This window comes from Empidonax traillii, unplaced genomic scaffold (assembly GCF_003031625.1).
Source record: "Empidonax traillii isolate 1590-97213 ecotype Southwest subspecies unplaced genomic scaffold, ASM303162v1 scaffold296:size1881848, whole genome shotgun sequence".
NCBI lineage: Eukaryota > Metazoa > Chordata > Aves > Passeriformes > Tyrannidae > Empidonax > Empidonax traillii.
The window spans coordinates 1,356,743-1,373,652 of record NW_020955489.1 but is presented as its reverse complement, the minus strand read 5'-3'; the positions used below and the strand labels follow the sequence as shown (position 1 = coordinate 1,373,652).

General features: G+C 42.2%; 1 protein-coding gene across 6 annotated transcripts in view; it reads right to left on the bottom strand.

Moving 5' to 3' along the window:
• KCNK2 (potassium two pore domain channel subfamily K member 2) overlaps nucleotides 1-16,910 on the bottom strand; it is a 106,919-nt gene that overhangs the window by 69,973 nt on the left and 20,036 nt on the right. The window contains exons 1-3 of one of the 6 annotated variants that reach the window (XM_027890777.1): nucleotides 15,701-15,810; nucleotides 15,270-15,364; nucleotides 5,141-5,451 (exon numbers count right to left, since the gene is read on the bottom strand). In XM_027890777.1, coding sequence (XP_027746578.1) covers nucleotides 5,141-5,451; nucleotide 15,270 — 312 coding nt within the window. In that variant the 5' untranslated portion in view covers nucleotides 15,271-15,364; nucleotides 15,701-15,810. Of the gene's footprint in view, nucleotides 1-5,140; nucleotides 5,452-7,170; nucleotides 7,620-7,830; nucleotides 8,008-15,269; nucleotides 15,365-15,700; nucleotides 15,812-16,910 lie in introns of those variants that run through there. The other 5 variants (XM_027890775.1, XM_027890778.1, XM_027890779.1 and 2 more) reach the window with 5 other exon arrangements.

Below are 16,910 nucleotides of genomic sequence, written 5' to 3'. Positions count from 1 at the left end.
TTTTCCATTTGTTAGGATTTTCAGAATAAATATATTTGAAGAATTTTTCTGCTAAACGACCCAGAAATTAAGTATGTGCCATTATTAACTTATGTTTCTTTGCACCTTTACTTGAAAACTCTTCATTAATTTTCAGAATTTACTCCCTAAGATAACAATAATAATTCACACTAGCTTATTAGGACATTCTATGTATTTAAAATAAGTGAAATTTTTCTTATTTCCTATTTTTGTATGAGAAAATAATACACTAAACAACTTGATGATTGGATATTAAAAAGGAATTTTTTTTCCATTTTAGTTTGAAAAGTTCAACATAAACAAATATCTGCTGAGTAATATCACATAATTAGGTGATATTTACATTAAAAGCTCTTCTCTTTTTTTTTAATCAGCTTTTTCTTTGGCAGGAGGACAAAGAGTTGTCTGTCATTGCCAAAACATCCCACAGTGTAAAATACTGGTCACATCCTTATGTCCTAGGAACAACAGGAATTCTGGGTGAAGGGAAAGAACATTCATTGTTATTTATGCACCTCATTTCCTCTATAGGATCTTAGGGAACTTATAGAGGGCATGAGGTGTATGAAAAAATAACAACCACTTTACGAAGTCACTGGATATCATATTCAGCAGGCTCACCTGTTCCCAGAGACAACCCCAGGAGGTGACATGAAGTAGACACAAGTACTTTGTGGCTTTGCAGGAGTACATGACTGCAACTTGAACATCAGCAATGTAACCTAAGGTCTCTTCACATGTGCTACCATGGACAGGTGCATAAACGCAGCAAGAAATTTTGCTAGGTACTTGGTAATACACTTTGTGCATCTGAGTTTAGAAACTGTCTCTATCATTTTAAATGCTTAGTGGCAAGCTTGCTATAGGGAACAGTCAACAAATGAAAAGAAACTTAGAATTAGATTGAAATAATTACATACAAGTGCTCCATTTAGAGAATTATTTCACTCTTTAATGCTTATGGTTACTTGCGTGTGTGCAGCTGGATTGATCCCAGGTTTCTATCAGCTTCTGCCAACAAAAAGCTCAGTGGAGGAGGGAAAAACTTAGACACAAGATGTAAAAAAAAGCCTAGTGTATATGAAGATCAGGTTCATATATTTAGTCGTATATACATTAAATCCACACAGTCTGAACTGCATTACTCTTTTATTCTGTCTCCTGACAGTTACTTCGCATTGCATGGCAGGGCCAAGTTGAGGTATAGACAGAGAAACCAAAACACCATTCTTGAGGAATTTTAGAGTGGATGAACTGTACAGTGTTCTTCTTCCAAAAGAAGAAGTAGTGGCAGAGTATCTGATCACATCCCTTTCTACAGTTTTATAGTTGTATTCTATATCATACATAACCTTCACCAAACCAGTGTTTTCTCATCTGTTAACAACTGAGATCCTTTCAAGACCTTCCAACTGAAACTTAAAAAACCCCGAAGTTTAACACCAAACCATGCACAGCTTGTTGCTCTGTTGTATTCTGATTAGACTCACCAAGGCAATGTTGGTACTTCCACAGGCTTCCCTCCTGGGATGTTTCTCTAGTTGTAGATTTAGATATACCAGCAGTGAGTGCCGTGCACTGCCCACCTCAGCACCATTTGGTACAGCATGCACTGATCCATTTATTACGGTTGTTAATACTGGCTTCTGGCTACAGTAAAAGGAGTTGAAAGTGCCTGGAAAAAAATGGCCTCTTGGGTGTACAGATATGCTCTGCATGATTTTTGCACATTTTCAATATGGTACTAAATAGAAGTGCTCACAAAATATCAAAATAATTATGTACCCAGATGTATCTCTCAGGGCCATTTATTGCTGTTGTTCCTTGCACATATATTTTGTTACAGTGAGGCAACAAGTAACTGAAGTGGTTTAGATCAAGAGAGATTTGCAACACTGGACCATGGAAGTCACAGACAGATAAGGTCATGAAGACCACTTCTTTGTCCACACAGGAATAATGCTGCTTGACTGGGCTGAAAGGTTGTGAGGAACACCTGGGTAATTTTCCTGAGGCAGCTGAAGCTATTTGGCTGCCATCATCACAGCACTCTATTTCGTTAACTTTGCACATTTTCTATGCTGCATAGCAGCTCTCCAATGCCCCATATTTTACATCTATATAAAATATATGAAATCTATAAAAGTATAATTCTCTCCTACTACACCTAGAGGAGCCATAGGATCAATGTGACAACACAAAGTTTCAGGAATTCTAAACCCAGGGAATAAAACTGTGTGTGCTGAAAAGTTCCCAATATTATTGTACTAGAAGGGGGGTTGGTGATTGGTGAGATAAAATAAGGATGGAGAAGACAAGAGGGGGAAATTCACTATCCTGTGTGTATTTATAGAAACACACAACTCTTTTTTGAACAGGTTTGCAAAAAAAGGAAGATTTTGGCTCCTGGGTGCTAGAGAAACTGGATCGTCATTCCACTTGTACATTTATTTTTGCTGGAATTTGTGCTTTCCAACTAATCTCTCCAAATGTGCTCACCTGACTAAGTTACCACATATCATACTGCCAGTGGACAGTCTTGGAATAGTCAAGCCTGCTTCTGAGCAAGGATTAAATGGCAGAGCAGAAGTTGTGAAGATTGAAAAAGCCTGACATGAAAAGCACCTTGAGCAATGGCTGTCATGAAATAGGGCCAAACCAGCTCCTGGATTCCCAGAACACTAAGTTCAAAAGGAATAGTTTATAATGACTTTCATTATAGTTTGACTCAAGGTAAATACCTGATTAAAGAAGACATTACATACTGTAAGCTCTGTAATTTTCTTCACACACACTAATCATTTCAGCTTCCTTCTACTCTAGCACATAATAATTTTCAGTTTTATAGTTTTAGTGAATTCTTAAATATCATTTACTTTTTCCTTGCACGCACTATTTATTTTTATTCATATAGACACCCAACAAAAACTGAAGAAACACTGCATTGCATTGTAATAGCAGTCAGAGGTAATCCCAGAGTGACAAAATGTATTCCAGTAATTTAGCTTCTTTGACAAAGTGGTAACTAGGGAAGAAATAGGAACCCATGTTTAGGATAGACTTGGAAATATTAATTTGAGGTTCTCTTTTACGATTGCTTTCCCATTTTACTTTGAACAAGCAGAATTTCCCAGCCCTTAAACAACTTGATGTCATTCATTAGCAGTTACTCTGCTTAAAGAAAGGCACCCAAAGGGGCACTCTATGCCTCAACTCTTCGGCTATAAAGGAGTGTTACAGCACATTCCTCCCTCCCCATCATGGTGTTCTTCTTTCTAGAGGAGCAGGAGGGAACAAGGAGAAATGAAGTTTTTCATTTAGCCTTACAACAAGCAGAGCAAACTCTTCCCACAACTATCTGTCATCCAAGTGCTGAGGAAGATTGTGTCACCTCCTCATGCTTCACACATCTGTGTTTTTCTGGTCATGCCAAGATCACTAGCGAAGATGGGAGCTAATACTGATATGGTTATCTGAGTTCTGATGATTGTACTGAAACTCATTATTTTACACGGAACATCAAATGGGCATTGAATGCTGATGAAGTGGTTTTTTATTATCAATCTGTGCTTCTGGGTAAAGAATCATAAATGCTAAAATATCTAAGTACTCCAGAGCGAACTTCAAGAGTTTTTGCCTTAAGGTCCATCTCATAGATGATGTAAGATAATATTGCTTCAAAATTTCTTTTTTTATCTTCACAAGCACAGGATCTGACCTAAAAATTTCATATGAGGCTATTTATAGTAGCTACAAGAGATATTTTTCATCAGAATGTGTTTGTATATTTCTCTGAAAGATTATCTCACATTCTTCTGGTAAAACCACTGAAACATAGTTACTACACAGCATCAAAATTACTATTTGCAGCATCTCCTCAGGCATGCCTAGTCAAGATTCATGGAGACAGGAACTGTCTGACAGCCATTTAAAGGGTAGCAATTTTGGAACACATTTTAGCAACAGGACAGGTGAGAAATCATAAACAAGACTTTTTCCCAGCTTACCTTTAAAATTCAGAAGTAGTGTGCCATAAAAATAATTCAGTACATCAGAACTCTGCATTTAAAACTGAAAAACCCCACATCCATGCTGATGCTCAAGGCAGATCAGTCTAGAGAGGTAAAATCACCTTCTAATTTCCCAGCTATTTCTTCTGTCAAAAAACACCTCCAGAAAGCTTTGCTGCCCATGCAACTGGCATGCTCCAGAGCTCCTGCTCACCAGGGTCTGGATGCCGGCCACCCTCTCCTGCTCTCCCCTGTCTCATCTCAGGCTCTGTAGACCCAGATAGCCCCATGGCTACTGTTAAGGAAAGAGTAAATCCTTGCTATCTCTTGGTAACTCCAGCCTCATACTTCATTGTCTTATCCCCAAAACCAATGTTATTTAGCAGTCCCCTGCTATTCCCTCCAGTGCCATTGGATATTCCTAAGAACATAAGATTTAAGTTAGAATGGGACTCATAAGGCTCCAGATCTGCTTCTGTGCTACTGCAAATAAATGTTTCCTATGGTTCTGAGGCAAGTGACCTGCAAGGGTAAAGTCATGTTAGTAGGAACACACCAATGCACATCATTTGTGGATATGCCTTTAAGAAGTGGAGAAGTTTGAGATTTAAGATCAAAATAGGAAGTCCATGGTACTTTCCTGTACTTAAAACAAAATTAATAAAAAGAAACATACAGCTGGAAGGAAAGCTAGCCTGATGACATCACAGTAAATTAGAAGTCCTTCAAGGTAATGGATAGTGTTGTTTTTTCCTCAGAATTAGGCACTTCAAATATTGACAGAATTAGTAAGGCACAATCAATACACCAATTCCTTTGTGAACTATTAATTATATATATTGCTGATGAATAATCATTTAATTAGCATAATGGGAGGCTTCAGTAAAAAGGCTGTCTACAAAGCATATTGGACCTAAAAATAGCAATAGCTTCTCAACCATGAGGCTTTGCATGAAAATGCCATTGCTCAAATTCTGGTCTTAACACTTGTTACATCACTTGGCCAATACAGAGTTTTGCTTACAAAGGTTTTGCCCTTTATCACTGTAGTACTGCCATGTATAATTTGTTCCTCTAAGGCATGGTGACAAGGGTTTGGTATGGATTACCTGAATCAGTTCATCAAGCTCTGTTGCATTCACACAGGAATGCTGAGATACAAACGTCTGCTTCTGAATCACAATGGTGGTTCTCTGGGAGGTCTCATGAGGCTGCTCCAGGGCTTTAAATACTGTTGCTCCAATTATTAAATACACGACTACCACCAGAAAAATTGTTGAGACTGTCTTCCATTTCATAACATTAATGGCTGAATCGTTTTCCTCCCGTGAAGCGAGCACGGTAGGCTTGGTGGAAAATGATAATCTTGGTTTGGAGTTTTGAGTAGCCGATTTGGGATCCAGCAAGTCAGGTGCCGCCACTGGCAAAAACAGAAAAAAAAAAGTTAATGTTTACAGTGCCACTCAGATTTTGTTAATTGAACTTCTTGCCAAACGATTGCATAAATTCTGTTGCTTCTAACTGGAATTCTTAACTGTTGAATCTCTCTCTTACCCCCATGACACCTTACAGCAAATCAACATACTGCTCTGGGTAGTAGTATCCATTTCACAGGCATACACACATTTGCAACATTTTCTATGTGTGTCCCTTTGTGATATTCAACCATTTCCAAAAGCAGACTTCAGCTACACTCTTGCATTTCATTAAATTACTACAAGGTAGTATTTTGCTGCAGAGATTCTTTTAGTTCGCTGCTCTCAAGCACTGCTAAGCAGCTTTCCAGCTGTGTTTTAACTCAGCATTACAGAAGTAGCAGGAAAATACAAAACCTTCTTTCCTTCACCTATTTTGTACTGCACTCCGACAAATGCTCTCTGAGAACAGTTGCGAGATCACTTCCAAACTCCCCAGACAAAACCGTAAAAACAAGACATTGCTCAACCTACTGGTCCTAAAGTGCTAATTGCATATCGATTACACCTCTCAGAAAACACGAGTAAAACACATGTGTACTTACTGGAAGAGTCATACATTTGTTAGAGTGGGTATTTTTATTTACAGCAACAAAAACCCACCGGGTTGGGAAAAGAGCAGCTGAGTGTGTTATCAAGTATCTGGATAACTCATGTGACTACCAGCAATTACATGGGAACCAAAAAAAAATCCTCCACATCAACTGCAGGTAAAGGTCTCCTGCGGGAAGATGGCCACAACAGTGACCACACAAGCTATATTTAAATTGTTTTGAATTACAAGTATGTTTTGAATGTCCAAGACACCGCTTCCAGCTGCCTTTGGGAAAAGCCCAGATCTAAATCTAGAGGAAAGTCTCCCTCAGGACAGTGGAGATGGGACACGTCCCTGCAAGGGGAGGCGGTGGCCCTTGGTAGAGTCACAGAGTGAGCACCCGCCGGGCTCTGACACACACCTCGGCGCCGGGAGAAGGGATCTAGAGGGAGGTTGGTAGCCCCGAGCCGGGACCGGGCGGGGACCAGGGCCACCCCTCACAGCCCTCAGGCTGGGCGCCGGGCACTCCACGCGGTCCCGCCTCCCACCGCCCCGGCCCCCGCCCCATAGGCACCCGGTGGTCGGGCACAGCCCTCCTGCCCCCTGCTCCACACCTTGGAGGGGGAAGCCCCTTCCCCGCAGCCGCCTTCTCTCCCGTCGCAACCCTCGAGACCCTTCGAGCCCCCAGGGACGGTGCCACGGACCGCTCCCCGCCCGCCCAGAGCAGCGCCGACCCGGCGCGGCCGCCGGCGGCGAACAAAGGAGCGGGCACCGGGCACCGCCGCTCCACCGCCGGCACCGCCGCCCCCTCCCCGCGGCCGGTGCAATGCGCTGGGGTTCGCCCGCCGCCCCCGAGGGGCGCAGCCCCGGTAGCCCCCGGGCAGCTGCCGCGGGCTGGGATGCTCCGCTGCGGGGAGCGGCGCGGGGTGAGGCGGCCGGCGGCGGGGCCGGGGCGCGGCGCGAGCGAGACTGGGAAGGGAAAGGGAAGGAGCCAGGCAAGGTACAAAGGGGGCCCGGTCCGCCTCCGCGGCGTGGGGAGCATCCCGGTGTCCGGCGAGGGGGAAGCAGGGGCGCATGCAGCATCCGCAGGGCTGGTAGCGGGGAGGCACGCCATTGTGCTCGTACTCACTTCTTATTTACCGACCCGGTGCCCTCTCCTCGCTCCACGGGCAGGCATTTTTTCAGGGCTTGGGTAGATACAGTTAGAGCAAATAACAAAAATTAAAAATTAAAAAAAAAAAAAAAAAGGAAAGAAAAAGGAAAATAAAAGAAAGGCTGGAGCAGACGGAGAGGAAGAGGCTGATGGATGGGTCTGTAGGAGAGGGAGCGGCAGGGGCGGGCGGGCTGGCAACGCGGATCCCGCCGGCTCCCCCCGGCCCCGGGGCGTGCGAGGTGCCTTACGTCGCGCATCGCGCATCGCACATCGCGGCGCGCCCGTGTGTGCGAGAGTGTGCGAGTGTGTGCGAGTGTGTCCGTGCCAGCCCGTGTGCGTGTATGTGTGTGTGTCCGTGCGTGCTCCGCTGCGCGGGGCGTGCGGAGCAGCCCGAGCCCGGCGGTGCCTTTTGTGGGGCGGCGGGGCAGCCGCACCGCTGGCTGTGCGTGTCCCCCCCGCCCCTCCGCGCCCCCTTCCGCGCCCCCCGCTGGCGGGGGGGGGGCAGCCCCTCGCCGCTCTCGGCCCGCCGGGGGTGCGCGCCCCTCCGCGCTGGCAGCCGGCTGGGCGGCGGACAGATGCTGCAGGGACGCGGGGAAAAGATGGAGCGGGGAGGCGGCGGGGGAGACAGAGCGGTACCTGCGGAGACCCAGGTCTCGCCTGGAAACGAGCGAGGAGAGAGGAGGGAAGGAGGGAGGAGAGGAGGAGGAGAAGGCACCGGCCACCCCCGCTTGCGAGGCAGGACCTGCCGGCGGTCCCCGCTCCAGCCTCACATCCCGCTGCCTCGCCAGAGCCTCCCCGTGAACTTTTGAACTGTCCGAAATGTCACCGCATTAGTAGGAGCGGGGGGAAGAGCGGGGAGACCTCGGCTCTCGCCGGAGAGCGGTGCGGAGCTGAGGGGCCAGGCGGCTCCGTCCTTCGCGGCTCGGCCTGATTTTAACCCGGTCCTTGGCAGCCTGGCGTGTTGCTGCAAGGAGTTAACTAGGTGGGATCTAGGAGTCAGGGATAGTAGCTGCTCTCCTATCGCACGCACCGCCTGCGCACCGCCTTCTTCCATTTCAGTCTTGATAGATACATCAGAAATGCTGCTTCAACTGTGGTTTCTACCACTAAAAAGCCTGAAATTATTCTTGCTATCTTGGCAGCTGGCTAACTCCCCTCTTTCCCAGTCATCTATCACCAGTGACACTATCCATGGGTCAGTTGTTCACATGGGGGTGCTGAACATCAAGACTTGCCTAAAAGACAGAAGATGATTTACCAAGAGAAACCAAGAACTGCTCCCACAACCATTCTTTTAAAAGTCTCTGCAACCACTTAAAAAAATTACTCACCATAACAAATGGGTATAAGTCACAAGCATTTAAAGCCAGAGGCTGTATCTGTAAAATGGCCAAAGACAGTCATACATCGGGTGTTTAATGGGCTATAATCCTGCTTAAATCAGCAGCACCATCAGCAAACACTTTAGAAGTCACTTATTTTAACGCTTCTCCATATCAGTGTGACATAATACAAATGAGTGTAATACTGAGTTCCTTAGGACTCCACTTTCAGCAACATCAATCACACCAATCTACCCCAGTGTGTCCACACGTCTCCACAAGATGCTGCACAGGGCAGGAAGCTGCCTCTGCTATTTCAGTGTGAGCTGTAGCTCATTGCTCCCCATTGCTGTGAACCAGCAGCGCAGCTGTTGAGTAACAGGAGCCTCTGGGCCCAGTCCAAGAAATCCTTGCAAGCAGACCTTCAGTCATACAGTCAACTTCATTGACATGGTCCCAGTCCTCAAACAACAGAAGTGAAATGTCTGCTTTGGACTATTGATACTCCCTCGCTCAAGGAATTCTTGAAGATCTTTTTTATATCCCCCTTTTCTCCTGAAAAGGTTTCTTAATCATTAGTCCATGTAAACACTGCCTCTTTCTATCTCATGGAAAAGAATCATTTGACAGGATTTCTTCCAACATCCAATGGGAGAACAGGCATGAAAATTTACCTCTAAGCGGAACCTGTGTCCATATAAAATATTGTGGAAAATAGTACTACATGCCCTTCTTTAGCAATCTATATATTTGGAATGAGATTCTGGTTTTCCTTGAGTGAAGGAATTATTATTAAAAGCTGAAATGGTCTCATACTCATTGCTGACAGATTGAAGTCAGTGGGAAGCCTTCCAACAGCTTCACGAGGGTTTGGAGCAGGCCTTAAATTTAGGCATTCCCCCCAAAGGGCAGAAACCATTTAAGATCCACTCCAGGAGTGACTGCATTGGTGCCTTAACTTTCATAGCTGAAGAGCTGTCTCTGTGAAAGCAGTTATTTCCATTAATTACCTAGTAAATATCTCCAACATCTACTTTCAGTTGGCTGATAGTTTCCACCTATTGTGATCCCAGATACAACCCTCAGCTGGAGCTTACCCCTTATCTAGAGAGGACTTGAGCTATGCATTCTCATTTCTACCAGGGATATAAACACTCCACATACAGCAGTGACAGATGCCTTCAAATCCAGCAAGAAAACTAGTTTGTGTTTTTTTTTTTTTTTGGTCTACAGCAAAAACTATTGTGTATAGCAAGTCCTACTTTCTGGAGGCCTTATATATCACCAGCATTTCCTCTATGGAGTAGTGCCCTCCAACATTTTTTGTAATGTACATCACACATTGTTTGAATATTGTGTGGGACCATTTTGCCCTCAAATTTGGAACTGACATTTGACTAGTTTGACACAGCAGGCCTGAGCTTTACTAAACAAACACACTTAAATGCTGCATATCATTGACAAAACTTCCAGCCAGCCGACATGGACAAGATTAAGTAGTGAAAGGGCTACAACCTTGCAAGCAAATGGGCTTGCTGCTGAACCAAAGAGATTTATCTGAATAAACTGGAAAAAAGATGTTTCCAAGATTAAGAAGGTTTGTGTATTTCATACTAACATGAGAAAAATTCATAAAGTACGGGACTGTGAAATGCTGTCTGAAAGTGTATTGGCATGAGTTTGAGATGACCACAATACTCACAGACGGTGGCTGCTGGAAGCTGCTCAACTCTTTGAAATGCTAAAAGTAGGCTCAGCCAAGAGAGACAGGCATGCAGCATGCAGAGGAAGTCAGTTACATGATAAACGTAGTAATCACATATTCATAGAAACAACAGCTGTAGATGACCTAAACGTAGCTTTGACAGGACAGGAGGTCACTTGCAAGGAAATAATTATCCCAGAAAAATATTACCCTCGAAAGACCAGTTGAAAAATTGTATGTAAAAAGTATTCTTATCTTTCTCTAATGTTTTCTCTTTCTAGTTGTAGGAGGCCACAAAGAACATTTGCCTTATGCTCAGAGCAAGAGGCTTCTGCTAAACCTTCACCTTCAGGAGCAATAAACACTCTTCTCCTTTAATCAGATATGTAATGGGAGGCACCACTTGTTCCAGCCTTCTTCATTCTTACTTGCCTAGGATTTCTACATTCCCAGAGGATTGCTATTGGCAAGGGTTCCAGTGAGGGCATTTGCCTTGCTGACTTCAACAGCAGCTTCTTCATATGGGATCCCATTTAATTTGCCACAGGGGACCTGGACCTTTGATCAAACAATGTATTGCTATAGGCTTTGGGCCTTGCTGTGAACACAGCATCCTTCCCTCTTCCTCGTGACATGAAAGTACGAAACTTCTGCCTCTTTTCACAATTTGGACAAACTATACACCTAGTTAGAGTCAAGGATAAACCTTTGCTACCGCTAAGTTTTATTACAAGAAAGCTTAGCAGAAATACTACTGGTCTTATTAAGTAAGTTAATTTTAAAGCTCATTTTACTTATTCAGCAGAACTTAACAAATTACTTGTCTCTTGACTTCTTTGGAGACATTAAAAGATCTCTTCTGGTTCTTTATGGATAATTATGACATCAAGGCCATGCCATGTCACTGTATTCTGCCATTAAACCCTTAGTAATATCCTGCTATGGGAATTTAAACTAAACAAGAAACTAATGGCACACAGTCTGCTTCTCTTTTGAGCAAATGAGAAGACAGACCATGTTCTTTGCATGCAGTAAGGACGCTGGTCTGCTCCCAGTGACCATGCTGAAAGCATACCCTGCTCCAGTTCCCTAATCAACTTTGTGGCCTTATCTGGACTTGCTCCAATAGTTCCATGTCCTTATGCTGGGGACACCAGATGGGGTCTCACAAGAGCAGAGTAGTGGAGGAGAATCACCTCCTTCGACCTGCTGGCCACTCTCCTTTTGCTGCAGCCCAGAATTCTCTTGGCTTTCTGGGCTGTGAGTGCACACTGCCGGCTCATCTTGAGTTTTTACCAACCATCATCCCCAAGTCCTTCTCTGCAGGGGTGTTCTAAATCAGTTCTCCTCCCAACCTGTGCGTGGGATTGCTGTGACCCAGGTGTAGACTTTGCACTTTGCTTTGTTGAACTCCCTGAGGTTCACATCAGTTCACCTCTCAAGTGTGTCAACACGCTCCGGATGGCATTCCTTCCCTCCAGCTTGTCAACTGCACCACATAGTATTAATGAATTTTACCTCACTAGCAAGATATCTACCATGAGTGTCTGTCCTACAGTGTGACAGATTATTTATTCAGCAGAAAAGCCACTGTTTCTCACCTCATCAATTACTAGAAAAAAATGTTTACACGTGCCCATCTATTTTCATACAGCTCAGTTGTCAGTTTTAATTAGATTCTAATTCTTTCCCTCACTAGTAATTCTTATCTATTTTTCTGCTTGCAGCAAGTGGGAAGTTATTTTAGAACCTATACAGTATTCACTGTTGTAATTAATATCGTGAATGTGTATTTTTCTTTACTGACTTGTAAATCTCCCAGTGGGTTTGCTCCCTGCCTGTGTCGTGTTACTGGACCTAATGGGATTTATTTATCACATGTTCTGCCACTGTTTTTTCATATTTGTTTTCACAAATCTATTATGCTTGGACAGCTTCAAAGCAACATTTATAACTAACTGTCAATGCCATTCTCATCAATGATAAATGTGAATTGCCATATGTCGACTTTATTATGGCTTATTTATGCACAGGAAAAACTTACTAGTACTTTGAATTACTGATCTCCTTGAGGGACAGCTAGTAGTGCTTTGGGATGATTACAAAATGTTTCTCTGTAATCATCAAAATGTTCTACAAAATTGCTGGTTTGTAGTTAGTTTGTTTTTTATTTTTTTGTAGTTGTGGTCTCTTCAAAACAGGAGACTGACAATGGGAATATCTGTCTGTCCACATCCACTAGTACCAATCATGCAACTGATTTTCATGGTGCTACTGGATGATTTATGAGATGGAAACCTAATCTCTGTATTGTCTTTGCAGACTGGAAAAAGGCAGGGACTATTTTGAAAGAAAAAAACATACATAGAAGACTGCACACACCTCAGGCCTGACAAGAATGGCTGACTCTAAAGGCAGTTTTCCTTGAGTAACTAAGCAGGTGTTTACTTTAAAATTGTGTCTTGAGGAGCTGAGGACTTGATTTTTTTATTTGTAAAGTACTATATCCACATTTTAGGGAACTCTGGAATTAGTGACATAGATCTATGACACAACAATCTGTAAATAAAATCAAATACAGACAGAGGACACTGGAAACCACCTAAAATAACATTAGCGCTTTTCTTTTAGAGTAATCCACAAATAAGATTTGGAAGAAACAAAACAAACCAGACAAAGACAAGAGAAGAGAAAATAGCCCAGAAAAACTAAAGAAGTATCATGCAGGGATAATGAAAGAATTTGCTAACAGAAATAAAGAATACGAATGAGAAGATGAAAAAGGAGAACATTAAGTATCACCTATGTTTTAAAACCACCAGACTTACTCTACCTGGCTTCAACCATAAGAGAAAGTGTAATGAAATCTATGAATTATTTTCAAATGTATACCAGAGACTATTTTCTGGCAATATCTCTACATGTTCAGCTACACAGGGATATGTCTGGAAAGGATGTTACAAATTTTTTACAGAAAGATAGCATTTGGGGGGAGGGGGTTGTTTGTTTGGTTGGGGGGGGGTTTGTGTGTTTTGTCTTGGTTTTGGTTTTTTGTTTGTTTGTTTGTTTGTTTTTTGTGGGGGGGTTTTGTTTGGTTGGTTTTGGGGGTTTTGTTGTTGTTGTTGTTGTTGTTGTTTTATTATTATTCAATAGTTTGTTCTAAGGCTTGTTCTTTCTGCTGTGATAAAGATGCCACTAATACCATGCAGGCAGGAAGCTGAGTGAACAAAGCCCCGTTTTCATAAGGTGCTTGGACAGCAAGGAGAAGCATATATTTCTGCCATTCAGATGCATCATGCATTGCTCAGCACTTCCACCCTTGAAGACACTGCCTTCTATTTCCTTTAAAGTGTAGATCTTGAAATTCAGGGCTTGGTGGTTCAGTCTTTGACTGGCAGCTATGGACTGTGTTGGCAGAACAGGCTAAGGTTCATACTCATCTTTTCAGCTTTGAAGTGCCTGCTAATCTACACATTTTTCCTAGAAATAAGGTCTTTCAGTTGTGTCCTGCCACTGATGTTAAGAATGTAAGAAAGTTGAGCCACGGTTTTGTACAGTTTTCTGTTTTATTTTCAGTTGGTAGAAAGAATGTTAAAAGCTGGTCTCCAGCTCCAAGGAAAATATAGGTACAAAATACAGGGCAAGAGTGGCCCATGTTTTCCTCTTTGCACAGCAAATATAAACACACCCCAGATGTCATACCCCAAGCACCAAGTAGAACCAGATGCTCTTAGGGCTGTGACTGGTGAGAAAGTTATTTTGCATGACCCCTTCATATAAACCAGCTAAAATTAATATTATAAAATTTCCATGACATTTTAGCAGCCTGGACATGAAGGCTGCTCTATTTCTAAAATTCTCAGCAGCTTAATATTTTTATAATAATCTGCCCCAAAAGATCAATTGCCCTATCACATAAATGTGCAAAGTAAAATTATTAAAAAGTCATTACATTAGTATAAAAGGTACCCTTCAATAAATATAATTATTTTTCTAAATTATTTACATTGGTAACTAATATAGCATAGGAGGCCCCCTATAACAATTTATGTAAACTTTTTGTGATTTTTTTTTATTAAAAATGGTAGTATATCAAATTAATGAGTATGAATGCCAGGAAAAAAGTTAATAGAAAATAAGAAAACAATTCCTGACATTATTGCTTTCTTAGCTTTTCATGTTCTCTCTAATAATGACTTTGAATATTAAAGGGATTACTACTCAAAAACTTTACCTAAGGCTTTATACAGGAAGAGTATCTCAATGAAAGAAATACAACAAAAGCAGTGAGTAAGGAAGCCTCAGGCTGAACATTTGCACTAGATTCTTGGGAACTCATTGGCAATTTCTTTATTTTAGAGGGAAGATCTGATGATTTTCTTACTTAAAAAATTGCCTGGAATATTTAGGAAAGTCAGCTTTGATCATAATACTGTAACTAGTAAAGCAGATTTTTGGGAAAAATATCCCTTATTTGTAACTTACAGGATCACAGGGAGTAGGTCCTGCATCCTGCTAGCAAATCTAGATGTGATCCAGATGCCAAGGATTTTGGATGTCCATGTACATCACAGCAGAACCCCACATAAAGCGTCATGTGGGAATTCAGAGCAAGATGCTGCATGCATAAGATTGTGCAGCCTAATACAAAAATATTGCCAGCTTCTGAAGGTAGGGCAGGAATGGTCTTCACAGTAGCACACTCCAGCTGGTAACTCTGACCTCTCAGCATGGCAAACTGGCTCAGATATGGTACTTCCATGGCACGTATGTGTTGCCTCCAGTTCTGGAGTTACCTCTTTGTCAGCTACTTTGGGTATATCATTGTGCAGGGGACAGACATGGTATCTGACCTGGACAGATGTCTCTATGTGCAAAATATTGATCCCAAAAAGGCTATTTATTTTCATTTCTGTGTGGCTCAGTTTTCACCGCTGGTGTTCTTTAACAAGCTTTCTGCTTCTGGACACAAACATGCTTCCCACCATGCTGCTCAACATTAATGGCACTTTTATGCCCAGCTAATCCAGAAAATAAGCCTTCCTTACTTTTCTCCTAAAGGGAGTTTATTTGGCTTTTCTGGAAGGCTAGCAGAGCAAACTTTATGTAAAAGCTAGAGACAGCAAGAACTTTCTTTTAAAACCTAAATAAAAGAAAAACCTCCACCAGATTTTACATAATGGTGCAATGGTTGGAAGACTCTCAGCATAAGGGAAAGAGGGCTCTAATTATTTATTCTGCATAAAGGCATTTAAATCCACATCTTTAAGCTTCCTGGAGAGAGCCTTTCACTGGGACTGCTCCAGTTCAAGCAAACCACACTTTGAGATCACTGATCCTAACACATTACAGGACTGCACTGTCCTGTAATTTTATCTGATTGCTAGGAAATATTACTGAGCTGTATTTGTTGTTCTCACATACATATTTGTGCAAAATAGGTTTTACACTTTAGTGTTATAAATAGTAATATACTCACATGGGTGAAAGTTTAACTTCCCTTGCCATCAGCAGTAAGAATTTTACTGAAAACAGATAAATTACCTGTTTACCCCCAGAGCAAGTACTGAGCTTGTCATTATGTTTTGCCTTCCTATTGGATAAAGGGTTTCTTCAGTAACTGACTTCCAGCTGAGCTACAGTGCCACAGAAGGGCATTATAAAGGAATCTTTATAGAACAGAAACTAACATGTGTCAGACAGGATGCAAGAGAAGTGGATCCCATCACCAGAGGGATGTGGCAATTATTTTGGAAACTATTTTGGCATAAGTGCCTAATAGCTACATGGGAAAGACAAATCACCTTGAAGACTAACTACAGTAAGATGTGGCTGCAGCATGTCTTGTTGTTTTATTTCTCATACCTCTCTCTAGAAACAGTTACTGATTTTTTTTTAATGTTAAAGATTTTAGCATAACAATTTTGTTTTTGACTGAAAGCTAGACAGAGCAAACACAGATTTCAGGATACCTGACAAACCTTAAGGAGCCATGTCCTCAGTATGCAGCAAATCCATCAGTGTACGTCAGTCTATTTGTACAGTCCCAAGCACCATAAGTATCTCCTCTAGCTTGTAGGATTCAGCCTGCTAACTGGAAAAAACCAGACTTCAAGTAGGAGATTAGTCCCACACTATTTATGTTAATCAGAACCTTCTCAGCAGGCATCAAGGAATAAGGAGATGGCCTAAAACTTGGGGGACCTCCCTAGGTTTATGACAATCACATGACCCAGCAGGCATTAAAGAACTCTAATGTTATTCTATTTTTTCCCCCAAAGAATTCAGGATTCATGAGGTGGGGAAAGGACAGAGGGAGAAGGAGCGAAAATGTTCCTAGCTTAGTGATTATGTATATTCTTGGCAGAGGAGGACATGAGTTTATGCTCCAAGGACTGCTTATGTATTTTAACCAATGACAGTTTCAATGAAAAATCCAAGTACAGAAACAAATTACATCTGATCATTTCAACAGATATTTATCACTGATAGTCATCATTAATCTTAGTCAGCTAATATTACATTGACATCATCTCCCTTCAAATTCTTTACCAAGTTTACTTGTTTGGCATGCAAGAAGACAAACCATCAAGGATGCTGCAGCCCGCAGAAAATTCCTGCTAACTCAGTTCAAACAGAGTAATTAACAGAATTAATCAATTTCAACTGAATGAGATCAAAGAAATCTA